At 43.2% G+C, this 14,012-nt stretch overlaps 1 protein-coding gene across 1 annotated transcript in view; it reads left to right on the forward strand.

The window, feature by feature from the left end:
* Positions 1-14,012, forward strand: part of ntn1a (netrin 1a) — a 58,263-nt gene that overhangs the window by 30,252 nt on the left and 13,999 nt on the right. The window contains exons 3-5 of the mRNA XM_070991501.1: positions 2,578-2,766; positions 10,721-10,870; positions 13,817-13,870. Of these exons, the coding sequence (XP_070847602.1) occupies positions 2,578-2,766; positions 10,721-10,870; positions 13,817-13,870 (393 nt within the window). The remainder of the gene's footprint in view (positions 1-2,577; positions 2,767-10,720; positions 10,871-13,816; positions 13,871-14,012) is intronic.

Here is a 14,012-nt window from a genome sequence, read left to right on the forward strand (position 1 = left end):
GTGCAGGCTAGAATTCCCCTGTCTTCATTTAGAGAGGGTGTGAAACAGTCTTTGTAGTGTAACAGAGACGTGCCTGCAGGTCTGTGGTCTGCTGTACCCTCCTCTACACTGATCCCTGTTACCTGCAGGCGGGCTCAGAGATAGCTTTCACCGACTGTGGCCCAGAGAACAGCCCTTTGGCATTTACAGGCCAGATTGACAGCCAGCTCAGGTTTTTCAACACAATGACACAAATCATTTCAGAGCTGCCTGAAAATGAAATCCATGGCCTTATCAGTCAGTCTCTCTGGCTAAAATAAATGCCAATTCACTCGCAAAATGTCTGAAGGAAGGAACTTTTATCCCTCAAATCTCAACGGTTTTGCGCAGATGCACACACACGTACGCACACACACATTGGTTGTGGCTATCAGTGGGCTTTAGGGGTTTTCCAGTGGAGCCAGGAAGCAAAGAATCTGCCCAGCTGTGTGAAAGGTGAACAACATGAGTCACACACAGGTGTAAATCTAGCTCTGGACAACAATGAAAACATGAGATCTGTGTCACTTTAAGGAAAGGACAGGTCTAAATCCAGCCAGGTGAGTCCACTGGACACACAGGAGTCAAGATGACCTGGATTGACTTTTATTTTCCCAGAAAATCTAGCAGAAATGTCATCATCTTAAAAGATCCTTTGCACTGCAGTCATTATGTAGTGAAGACCAACAGTGTGAAGAGAACAAGCAGAGACATCATTAATTAAAGCCCTGCTATCCTGCAGGGAAGACAGAAAGCCAAGTCACTACTGATAAGGCAGAGCTGCTAATGTGTGCGTGTGTGTGTGTGCGCGCGCGTGTGTGCGCGCGCGCGTGTGTGTGTGTGTGTGTGCGTGTGTGTGTGTGTGTGTGTGTGTGTGTGTGTGTGTGTGTGTGTGTGTGTGTGTACGCACACTGTATGTGTACTTTAGAAAAGATATTGTAATTAGGTCCTTGGAGTGAAGAGAAGGCGTCTCAGGGGTCCCAAACAACACATACAGAAAAAAAAAAATACACCCAGAAACTCACACACTAAACACACACACACACACACACACACACACACACACAGAGTGAGAATCCACATTGAGGGCTGGTGAGGGAAGTGAGCGCTGTCCCCCGTCTTCCTCCATTATGATGGGCAAATGATGAAAAGGGCTGTGTGAAGAGGTGGTGCAGAAAAACATGCACAGAAGAACCAATCAGGGGACCCCAGTTGGACCCAGATAACCCCCATTTCCACACATACACACACGTACAGTACAGTATGTACCCACACACAGTAGAGCCCCACACTGTATCAGAAGTGTTGCTGTTAATAATGCATGAATGTGTCTGCGGTGGTGGTGGAGGACCGGTGTCTCGGACGGCCGGCCTTAATGAAGTTGGGCACGTCTGCCTCACTCTGCTGCCAGGATGTCATGAATAAACATCAGCCGGCTAATTAAACTCAGCGCCGGCAACTGTACTCATCAGTAAACAAGCGGCAGCGAGGGGTCTCACACACACTCGCAGGGATTTGCAGGGAATGGAGGAATAGTAATACCAGCGCCTCACTTTCTCTTTAGTACAGTTTGCGCTCTGGAGAGCAGGCGAGGACCTTGAGGAGAAGAACTAGAGAAAGAAAAAGGGAGTGAGGAGTGGTGAAGTAACTGAGTGAGAGGCAGAAAAAGGACAACTGGAGAGAAAAAGGATGCAGTGTTTGTGACCTCATTATCTCACCTTCCCTCAGTGTCTATGGTGGCTCGGCATCAAGAAAGGCTTTAGTCACAAAAGATCCTGGAAACAACAATACTTTACTCATAGAAAATATTTATTTCTGATTAGCCGGAAGATAATAATAATAATAATAATAATAATAATAATAATAATAATAATAATAATAATAATAATAATAATAATAATAATAATTATCTATCTATCTATCTATCTATCTATCTATCTATCTATCTATCTATCTATCTATCTATCTATCTATCTATCTATCTATCTATCTATCTATCACAATTCATGCACAAAATGTAACACAAAGTGCTGAACATAAAAGCAAATAAGATTATTATTTATTATTAAATGACATTAAAGGTGTTCACCAGTGTCAATAATTTAACTAAAGCTCTAAATTAGGCTCCTTAAAAATCGTGTTTTTGCATTAAATCATACACACTGGCCCTTTAAACTGACAGCAAATAAATAAATAAATAAATAAATAATAAAAAGGTGTAAGTATGATAGTGAGTAATGGACTTTAGGCAGTGTTCACTGCAGAGCTCATTGTGTTTGCATGTTAGGACATAATTGTGTGTAATAACACAAGTGTTATTATTACTTTATGATACGATCATACATGAATTATTTTTCATTCACATAAATTCAGTTCAATAATACCTGCTCTCCTGACCACATTTTTTTTTCATGTTACTGCTTAACCTCAACAAAACAGGCCCTTTTTTCTAATTTATTTTCTCGTCAAAATGCAGATTCAGCATTTACCAACTATCAAACTAATTTGTTCGCATGTTCACGCGTAACCTTTTTGCATCCTGTTTTTTTCCACCCACAGCCTGTAACTGCAACCTTCACGCCCGAAGGTGTCGTTTCAACATGGAGCTGTACAAGCTGTCAGGAAGGAAGAGCGGAGGAGTTTGCCTCAACTGTCGCCACAACACAGCTGGACGCCACTGCCACTACTGTAAGGAGGGCTACTACAGAGACCTGTCCAAACCCATCTCACACAGGAAAGCCTGCAAAGGTACAGTGCTGTCGTTCTGCTGTTGGTCTTGTTCTTTTCTGGCCATCACCCTCGCCTCTATCTATCTATGATCAGCCATTTGGCCTTTACAGAAAAAAAGGCTGTTTTTGCAGCAGCATGGTTGGAGTTCAGTAAAATTTCAGCTGAAGCTAAGATAGTAGAGGGAAAAACCTACATTCACATACTGAACACACTATTCAGGTCTGTTTAGGAACAGTTTTAGATGAATTACAGGAAGTGGGGGAAGCCAGCAGTCTTTTCATTCCTGAGCCTGTCTCGCCCTCATCTCCCTCTGTCAGCGGAGATGAGTTGGGGGTCTGTTGGGATTGTGGAGGTCGTGGTGGTATGGGCGGGTTGGGCTGGGTGTTCCCTCATCAACAGTTGAGTTATTTGGCTTCTTTCGAAGGGGGCCGGGGGGGTGAAGGGATGACAGGACAAGCAAAACAAACAGAGCTGAGGTGTGAAGTGATCCCAGGATGATCGGTAAACGGGCTGCAGGACGGAGAGAGAGGGAAATGAGGAGACAAAACTGAGGTTCAGAGGGGTGGCAAGAGAGTGAAAGATGGGAGGGAGGGAGTATAAGAAGAAGAGGAGGACAAGAGGAGCACGCCCCCACACAGGTGTGCTCACTACTAAGTGCTGAATGAATCGCCTGCCATCAGCCCTCGCCATGGCTAATAAGGGTCAAAGAAAGAGAGGAGGAGGAGGAGGAGGAGGAGGAAGAGGTGGGGGATGATTGAAAAGAGAGAGGGTATGTTTTCTCACCTCTTCCATAGCTGCAGGAGCTGAATCCCTGTGCAAACAAGCCCAGAGACACCTCAGAGTCACTGCGCGTAGATGCAGCTTGCACACACATACGCAGAAATACACGCATACCTGTTTGAGGGTTTCAGAGCGCTCACCTCCAAAGGCAGCCTGTGAGGAAATATTAGCTGCCTGCTGACAGTTTAAGCCCGAGTTTTCTCATATCTTTCAGCAGGGAGTAAATAAATAAACTGGCCAATCAGTCAGTTTGACAGAAGGCATGTCTGAAGAGCAAAACATCTGCAAAAGAATCACTGTTCAAACAAGACAGTGATTTGTGAAGATGTGTTTTATTCAGCTTTGACTGATACAGTCAATAAAAAACAATCTGTCCTCAGCGGTGTAATGATGATCCGTCAGTACAGAATTTTTTCCCTTTGCAGAAAGTACCACGATGACATGCTTCATGCCGCCGTAACGAAAACAGAACGCGTCACATTTAGTCTCGTTAAATTCGCGTCATGCAGCTGCCATATCAAACACATTTCATTCTCCGCATGAGCATGAATTCATAGCTCTCTGACAAATGCATCCATTTATTCGCACCTCCTGCTGCTCATGAGCGATATTCCTAAACTGACATTAACACCTCTCCGTGGCTTTGGGCCCATTCTCCTGTCTAGCAGGAATGCAAACACACATTCATCACGACGGGACGTTGTGTATCATTAACCCCTATCCTCTGCTGTCTCGGCCAGGATGGCTAATTGTGGAGATCTAACCTCTTTTTTTCTGTTGTTGTTTTTACATCCCGTCTCATGTGTCCAAGACTTGATTCTTTCAGCATCCCATAACTCACTTTCATAGGGGTTTGTTTCTCTTAACAGAAAAAGTTAGATGCCTCAAGGTCCTGCTGTGCGTCTCACCACAGAGTTAAGGATTTGTAGTTTTAAGTCTAAAATATATAGTTGACAAAATACAGCATTAATGTACAGCATATGCATAGGGGCTGTAACAAATTAGGGAGATCTGTGGCTAAATGCTGTGTTTTTCTCCTAGTTTTATATCCATGTCTGGTGAATAATTCAATCATATTTGAATTAGTAATTAACTATTATTTACAGATTTCCTCTAATGCCGTACACATTTTAGATGATGGAGGCCTTTGCTTTTTTAATCAGCAAACAAATGATGAACCCGGCGTTTTTCTGATGATTGCAGGCTGCTTTTCATTACTTTTTTATTGCTAACACTGTCGGGTTTGCTAGCCACTGAAATGAGAGACCTTGGATGCAAGCAGGCAACATCTGGGTCACCAGAAGAGAACAAATTCATGATGGGTTTTGTCATCGAACCAAATGAAAGTAAAAAAACATGAGCGGAAACCTCACTTCATGTAACGATAAAATGCATTTACCATAACTAGAAAACAGCCTGCCCGCAGTAAGAAAAATCAGTTTCCACTGATGTGGAAATCTGCTCTCATATGACGACGATGACTAATTTGATGTTAGGAAACTTTGGATACATGAGTCATGAAGCGAAAGTCAAAACAGCCAGTCAAAAGCTGTGAAAAATGCACCTGGTATGGACCTCTGGCATCTGGCGTAAACTAGTCATGTATAGTACAAAGTGCATCTGGATATGCGGAGCTGGCTCGGTATTTTATGTCTGTGTGTAAAGCTTTTTGATAACTAGTGCTACTGATCTGGAGCCTGACAAGAACTCCTTCATCTTCATCTGTCCTCTGTGCAAGCTGCTCTTCTCATCGTTCCTCAACTGAGGGAAACATGCCGCTAATGTGACGTGCACATGCATCATTTAGTCTTTTCCAAACTTGAATTAACTGAGTCATCAGTCTGCTTGTGCTTCTCAGTGCTCAAAAAGCTTCAGTAATGTTAGAACCTCAGTCTCCTTTATTGCTTTTAAAGCTGAAACAAGTCGATCAGTCGATCAGTCTGCTGACACTAATTTTGATAATGAATTTTTTCTCCAATTTACACGAAGAAACGCTTCGTGTTTTGGACAAAATAAGCAATCAGAGAGAATTAGAATGGCCATTTTCACTATCCTCTGACAGTTTAAAGACCAAAATGTAAATTAATTACCTAAAAACACAATCGCCGGATTGATCAATATTGACAATAGACATTAGTGGCGGCTCTAATTTTTATTCTGATCATATTGATGTCATTCTCATTACTCAGTCCCATCAGTTTCACTGGGTTTTAACCCAGAAACACGGCATCAGGGTGCTTTGTTCATCCCATGGACCCTAAGTGGAATTTCACAACAATTAAATATGAGCTATAATAGCATTACTGTTACAAGATAATGATAGTCCCATAGGCTCACAGCAGGAGCGTGAGTGTCACACACTCATTACATCAGAGTCTCCAAACTAGGAAATACTAAATCATCTCACCCACATAAATTTCTGACGCCTTCACATTCTCCGCTGCGTCTCGCTTAAATCTAAACACATTTCATCATCATTTATAAAATTGTCAGCTTACCCAAACGGTTTTGTTCAATTTAATCCATGAAATTTGCCAGCGTTCACGCGCCTCCCGCCTCTCCCAGCCTCGTGTAATTATAAGCAAACACTGTCCACGTCCTACCGAGGTGTTCAGTTACATCAAAACAAGACTTACAATAAAGATCTGCGGTAATTACCCCGAGCTGACAAATGATACGAAGCATGAACTGTTTCTTTTGCCAATGAAAACATTTTTGTAAACTATATTTGGAAAGTCACAGATGAAGACTTTAAAGACGTGTGTCATTGTATTGCATGCTCTCTCTCTCTCTCTCTCTCTGTTAATAAACTTAAAGTTACCACACACAGCCTTTTCCCTGTACGTCAAACACCTACATGTGCTGTCAAAGTCCCGCCATGCCAAATTGTCTCAGGTTTACCACATCATAACTCAAGATAATTCAATGAAACTCAAACCGCGGAACTAATTTCTGTCCGCTCCTCAAGCAGCATGAGCGCTGCACCGAAGTGACAGCAATTAAGAGGTTTGGTTATTTATTGAACTCCGAGAGAGAGAGAGAGAGAGAGAGAGAGAGAGAGAGAGAGAGAGAGAGAGAGAGAGAGAGAGAGAGAGAGACAGAGCCCTTTGCTGTGTGGCTTTTGGAAGAGAATGAGCTCAGGTCGAGGAGCGCAGGAGTTTGCTTTTATATGCGTAATACAATCCTCCCCGAAAGCAGCTCATTTCCATAGGAGGCCATTACCAGTAAAAGAGAACAGCAGCAGCAGCAGCTCATGCACTGCAGAGAGAGCTGCACTCGGTGGCTACACTTACACGCCGAAATGTGTAACTTCACCTCTCATTGAGTCAGAGTGTAAACAGGGAATATGATTCAAGCAGCTCTTGTTTGTCTCTTTAACTGTTTGAAACCTCTGAGTAAAACACTCTGAGGAGAAATGCACAAGTTCAACCTGTAAAGGCGATGGAGAGCTGTGAAAAGACAAAGAGATGCTGCGCTCAGGGTGGTCTTTGAACACTCCTGACGTATAAATGAGATGACAAATGTCATTCTCCGGTAATAATCTGTTTAATCTGCTGTGTGTTATCCCTGTTTTTCACCCTGGTACTGGCTTTAAAACCCTGTCTTAAGTTTATTTTAAAAGTCCGTTGAGTTCCTTAAGAACCCGTCCTGATGTGGAACCTACAGTATGTTGAACGCCAATGATAACGACATGAGAGGTCTCCGCCAAGTCTTGGGCCCTGCTCCTGATTAGTCCTCCTCAGTGGACTGTCTAAGCTCAATAAAATCAAGCCTGAGCAGGTTGGTGTTGGTTCAGCGACTAATGGATTGAATTCAGGCATTCTCATTCAAATCCGAACATCATATGATTACATTGGTCAGTGGGATGATGAGGAACATATCTTGCATACAGAGGGAAATTAGGCTTTGATTGAGGGATGGTCTGTTTCAATCAGAACTACATGCTTAAAAAACCCGCTCCCCTCTCCTCACCATATGTCTTCCATTGACACAGAAGGTTTTTTTTAATTTTTTTATTGACCACATATAAAATGTTTTCTGCTTGGGATTCGAAAAATATTGCTTTTCATGACTTCACTTTTAGCTTTGGATTTCCAGGGGGTGTGCTCGCATTTGCGTGTTTTCAATTTAGCAAAGGGCACATGTGTGGCATCGTGCATCAAACATCACTGACGAAAAAAAGCTCACGTCCAACATCTTAGGCTCGCTCTGCAGCCAAAAGCATGACTGTTGCAGCCTATTATTCTGATCAGTAAAACGCTAAACAACACAACAAGCGAGACACACCCTGTGTGAGATAAAAACATCATTGAGACGGCTGTTTTTGTGTAGTCCAACAGCCCTTTAACACTATCTCTTTCTGCTCTCCAAAGATACTTGCGGAAGAGCAGAAACCTAATTATAATAGAACACAGACTCGGGTAGCTTGGCTTCACTCCAGGGCCAACAAATTATTCTTATTGGCACAGAGCACACAAACCAAATGAGGAGAGCGGAGTTCAGACTTCAAACACTGGCTTTATGGTAAACGATTGGCAGAGTTCAAAATTCTCACATTGTGCAATATCAGACCCGGGCCCGACTGCCTGCCTTTGAAAAAGCCTTCCTCTCTCCCCGTTAGCTAAGAACATTTTTCATTCTTTTATGCGCTACTCCCAGCTTCTTTGAGGAATTCATCTAGAAACAGGAGAGTTATACAGGACTAATCCCTGAGATTCACACACCCACACTTCTTATCATAAACTTCTTCGCTTTTCCTCCTCCAAGTGTTGAGACAAAAAAGGGCCTCTTGCTCTCTCGTCCCCATATCTCCCAGAGCCATCTGTAGCAGCCATGAAGCAGAGCACACAGCCACTTAAACGTTAAGTGGACACATACTTAAACCAGAAACCCTCCCTCACACTTCCAGAGTAAGCCGGTCCTTCAGCCAACAGGTGGGTCATCCAGCGCAGGGAGTCAGGCAATTTGTCACGCAAACCGGACAGCGGGTCAGGCAGTCAGTCAGAGGAGAGGGAGGCTGAGTGCTTCCCACCTGCGGACCATGTGCTGTGCACCTTGATTTACTGGCAGGCTTGAAGCTGTGAGCCGTGGTTACCCGGCAGACGCTCTTAAAAAATATAAGCGGAGCTCTCTGAAGCTCCAACCAGAGCCGCACTTTGCCCTCCTGCTTCTCAAACTCCTCTGACATACGAAATTTACAGGCCTGAAGACGTGCTGCAGCGGCCTCCACGCTGTTTACTGGGCTTCCTATGTGAGTGTGTGTGCGTGTGTGTGTGCATGCGTGCTGTTCCTCCTCACTGACTTAGACACAACTTGCAATGAAAGCGGTGACAGATTGGTCTGATAAAGGTACCAATAGATACATGCACTTTTGAGGGGGGCCTCTCTGTGTCTGATAAGAAGCCACTCACACACACACACACACACACACAGAGGACAGATAAGAGCAGCAACAGAAGCAGAATCACAGGAAACAGTCAATAGAGATAAACGCAAGACGGAGTGTGTGTGTGTGTGTGTGTGTGTGTGTGTGTGTGTGTGTGTGTGTGTGTGTGTGTGTGTGTGTGTGTGTGTGTGTGTGTGTGTGTGTGAAGAAAGAAGGTGGCCCACCGAAAACCGAAAATTATGGACTTCAAGCCATCTCTCAGTCAAAGTAAAGACAAAGAGGATGCTCAGCTATAACTGACACTTTAGAAACAGTCCGCCTGTTCTTGCAGTCAGATTGTTTAATTTATTAAATTGATATATAGTAGAAACCTGTGAGGTTTTTGTTCTTTGATAAGCTTCAGTGTTAATTAAAATTTGTTTTGACATTTGCACACATTAAACTCTAATTCCAGTGCAATGTGCTGAAATGAACAGTTTGCTTTGAAGCTGTAATTTTGCACTGCGGCCTGAACCATCTGTGTGGTTAAAAACAAAACAAGGGCAAACCACTAAATACCCCCACAAACCTCAACGTACATAATTCAGCCTGGCCTTTGAAGGCCTTCAGAGTTACAAGTGACACAACGCAGCAAAAAAATCTCTGAGGAGGGGCGGCGAATGAGCAAAAACCGGCCCGACCCTGAGGCTGAACGTCTGCGTCGCTGGTTTTCCATTGGAAATAAACAGAAAATACAGCACTTTCATGGTGAGGGATGTCGTGGTGAGAGTTTGGAGACAAGCAGTGTTTTTGTCTTTGTAGGTTTTTTTGAGTAAAGACGTGGAAATTGTTGATGGATTATCAAGACTCGCTCTGGTCTGGATTAGACTGTCAGGATTTACTGTACGGACGACGGGGAGGACTATTAATTCCATCACCTCTTCGCACCAGAGTCACCGCTGCTCGTGTCCCGAAATAGATGAAAAGGAACAACTCTCAGACAACTATTATTCAACACCGATCTCAAACCTGACAGGGGCTTGGCTGTGAAATAAATTAAGGGCTTGCGTTGGGGAGAGCAATTGGAAAATGATTACATTCCTGAGGCATATGTGTTCGATAGACCCCCCAGTTTGGGAGGAAGTGTGACAGACATTTTGGGCTGGCGTTCAAAGCCGACAAAAATCAGAAACAGGCAATTAGGATTATCCTCCATTATTTTATCATTTGGTAAACATGCACAACCCTTTCTCTTTACCTCACACATACAGCCACGGCCCCACAGAGCGCTCACACACACACACACACACACACACACACACACACACACACACACACACACACACACACACACCAAGGCCAAACAGCCACATGCAGAGCACACACACATACACACACACACACACACACACACACACACACACACACACACACACACACACACACACACACACACACACACACACACACACAGACACAGACACAGACAAATTTGTGATTCAAGATTATTCTGACGTATCTGAGCAGTTCTTAATTATGAGAGATGAAATGTATGCTAATTAGCGAATTAGCCAAGAACTCCAAAATGTGAAGAAATGTCTCCAGGCTTGCAGGACATGTTGTTCTTTTTTGGTGATGCTCTGGCTCTGTCTCTCTGTGCACGCCTCCACCTGTCTCACCTCTCCATTATTGTTGCCACCACTGCTGTCAGTGCTGCTGTGTCCACACCTGCACCCTCTATAGATCGTATATGTTTGTATCTCCCCACATGCGTGTGTGTGCGTGTGACCACTCACTGTGCCTCTCTTTCTTCCTGTTTCCTCACAGCATGTGATTGCCATCCCGTGGGTGCCGCTGGCAAAACCTGTAACCAAACCACAGGACAATGTCCCTGTAAAGACGGCGTGACTGGTATCACGTGCAACCGCTGCGCTAAAGGCTACCAGCAGAGCCGCTCGCCCATTGCCCCCTGCATAAGTACGTGGAACCCGTCTTTACCACATCTGCCTCACTGCAGCAGCAGCATGGCCTGGCCTCAGGCCTATTGCACACATCTGAAAGGGAGCGACACACAGTCTTGTGCACATTCAACATAACACACTAAGAAGCAGACACTCCCACACTGCCTAAATCCTCTCATCCTTTTCTTCAGACAAGCGCTTAGTGGCTGTTGCTTTTCTGACCAGTAAATCTACAAGCTTAAGTAAACACACCATTAAACTGAACCTCAAGGTTACGGCAGCGCAGCCTTCACGGCTTCTTGGTCTCCATAAATCTGAGTAAAGACCGAGAGCTGTTAACACCAGCATCTCCGAGCCCCCAAGTATCTTCGATAAAGAGAAAGCTTTGGGCTGAATTACAAAATCAATCTTGTTCTCAGCATACAGTGACCATTTATAAGGTGAAATATGGCCTTGTATCATAGTCAAAAAGTCTAGTATCACCTAAGGGAAGGCCTGAGTTGGACGGCTTAAAGCTGCATAGCGGATGACAGTTTGTGGATATTTTTTGGCTCTTTTGACTCGCTGTGAAAACACATTTTAATTAGCACTGTTGCCATTATAATTAGATACCAAGAATTAAAGGCTTATGAGGAGTAAATCTGGATGTGCATGGCTGAGGTCATGTAAAGGAATAAATTAAATCAACTTATTAGATATCTCTGAATCCTGGGAATGTCAAGTAAGAGCTGAGGTGTCGAACCTGCAGCGATCCCCGTGAGGTGGAAAATTAAGTCCCTCGCTGATCATCGCTACGTAATCTCATTGAGATTTTAACAGCCCCCTGTTAGATTCGGCGATAGCGCCTGCCAACTTTCATTTTAATAGAGTCATGTTATATCTTTGACTTTGTGTACACCTTCCAGCGCACTCAGCCATAAATCTACGCCAGTCGATTATGAGAAACAGGCTCATTATTTAAACTGGCACGCGTGGCAGCTGAATGCTGATGGAAGATTTCTGATCAACAACAGCATCGGCGAGGGGACCTCTGGGCTTCAGGCCCCATTGTTTTGTCAGCAGTTGTTTTTCTTCTCATTATATAGACCAGTCTGTCATGGGAGAAGGCCTCATTAAGTCCAGAAGTCAACAACAGGCGTGATGCATCTTTCCACAGATTCTGATTTATGCTTTAGACATAAATGTTGTTAACATGAAAGAAGGAAAGTAGGAGGCAGGTTTGCTCAGGCTCGGATTTTACTTTCAAATAAAGACTGTTTCCTTCTCCGCAGACACACACCTTCACCTCTGCACAGCTCAGACCACCATGCACCTCTTACCTCTTTCTTTGCATGTGTCTTTAATACATCTCTGACGTTTTTTTTGTCTTCGTATTCCCCGTCACTGCTCTGTACAGACTTTTTGATGGAACCCTTCTCTACCTCCTGCCGAAATTAAAAAAGGCATCATGTGTGTTTTATATCTTCTGTTGCAATCCTTCCTTCAACTTCCTGCCCACCAGCAAATACAAGAGAGTGTGAAAGAGGGCTGAGAGAATCAAGTCTTTGGGTAATTATGCTGCTCTGTTGTAGTTTTTCCACAGCAGCAGGTGACAAGCGAGGAGAATGAACCTGAGAAATAACGACTCAGTGATAACAGATTCATTGAAGATTAACAATATTTATTGTGAATCAAGGTAACAATAGACAACAAAATTGGAAAGTGGACTTCATTAAGACACTTAATGAAGAGGATCCAGCTGGTGGTGATAAAGAGGCAGCAGGTTCTGTCTAAACATTTGAGTTATGAAACAAAATTCGGGCCCACAGAAAGAGACAGGGGATGATTTGGGATGAAGGACCCCGACCAAAACCCAAATCAGAAATGTTGCAGTTCATTGTCAGTGCCATACATCCAGACCACCAGCGTGCCCCTATCAGTTTTTCAAATAATATCCAGCATCTGATTGGTTTGTAGAATGCTGGAACAAAGTTTATCAGCCATTTTTCACTGTTTGACTTCCAGATCATCCAACCCTGATTCCAAAAAAGTTGGGAAAAATGTAAAAAATACAACAGAAGGTGATCGTTTGCTTATCCTTTTTGACATCTGCTCAAATGAAAATAGAACAAAGATAATAATAATAATAATAATAATAATAATATATTATTTCCTGTTTTAGCTCATCAGCTTCATTGATTTTTGTAAATATGTGCTTATTCTGAATTTGATGCATGTTTGAACAAACTGGGACAGGAGCAAAGAAAGTTGTGGAATGAAACACCTTTTTTATTATGTTTTGTATGAAAGGGGCATCCTGGAAAGGCTCAGCCATTCACAAGTGAGGATGGAGAGAGGTTCACCACTTTGTGAACACATGATTGTGTGAAGGATTTGACTACATGGACTCAGGAACACTTTGTAAAACTGTTGGCTGTAAAGTGTTGCATTCTGTCTTATTTAAATTTTACACAGCGTCCCAACTCTTTTGGAGTCGGGGTTGTACAAATGATGATGATAAATTAAGTTTTTTAAAGCATTTTCTGCCTTTATTATGAGAGCAGACAGAAGAAAGCGAGAGAAGTCAGAGAAATCAACATGAGTTAGAGATGTTGCAGTGTCATGGTTAGTGTTTTAAACCCCTGAGCCATCAGCACACTTTACTACTCATCTAATCTGTCAGATATATCTTCATGAGAGTAAAGAAGAAAAGACACAGTCCTCCCTGTTAGGAAGGCATTTAGTTTTTTGCCACCTACAGCTATGCATTCACACTAAAGGCTTGTCTGATGAAAAATAACCACCGAGCTGATGGATTTTCTTTCCTTTGACCTGTCTTGTCTTCATCCTTTCTTATCAAATATGCGCCTTTACACACTCTACCAGCATGCATGCACACAAAGACAAATAAAGCATGAATGGATTCACATGATAATGAAACTGATCTTTCTTTGTGTCTATGTCATGTTTTCTCTGGGAGTAGAGATTCCAGTAGTACCTCCTACAACCCCGTCCAGCAGTACAGAGGAACCGTCAGGTGAGTACAGCTGAACATTTACTGAAATTTTTTTCTTTAATGTGTCTCCAGTCTCTGTGGCTGCACATCCATACACGATAAAATAAAGAAGTATAAACAGATGTGGGATTTTTCAACAGTTCCACGACTCGCCACAACATTT

This window comes from Chaetodon trifascialis, chromosome 2, assembly GCF_039877785.1.
Source record: "Chaetodon trifascialis isolate fChaTrf1 chromosome 2, fChaTrf1.hap1, whole genome shotgun sequence".
Taxonomy (NCBI): domain Eukaryota; kingdom Metazoa; phylum Chordata; class Actinopteri; order Chaetodontiformes; family Chaetodontidae; genus Chaetodon; species Chaetodon trifascialis.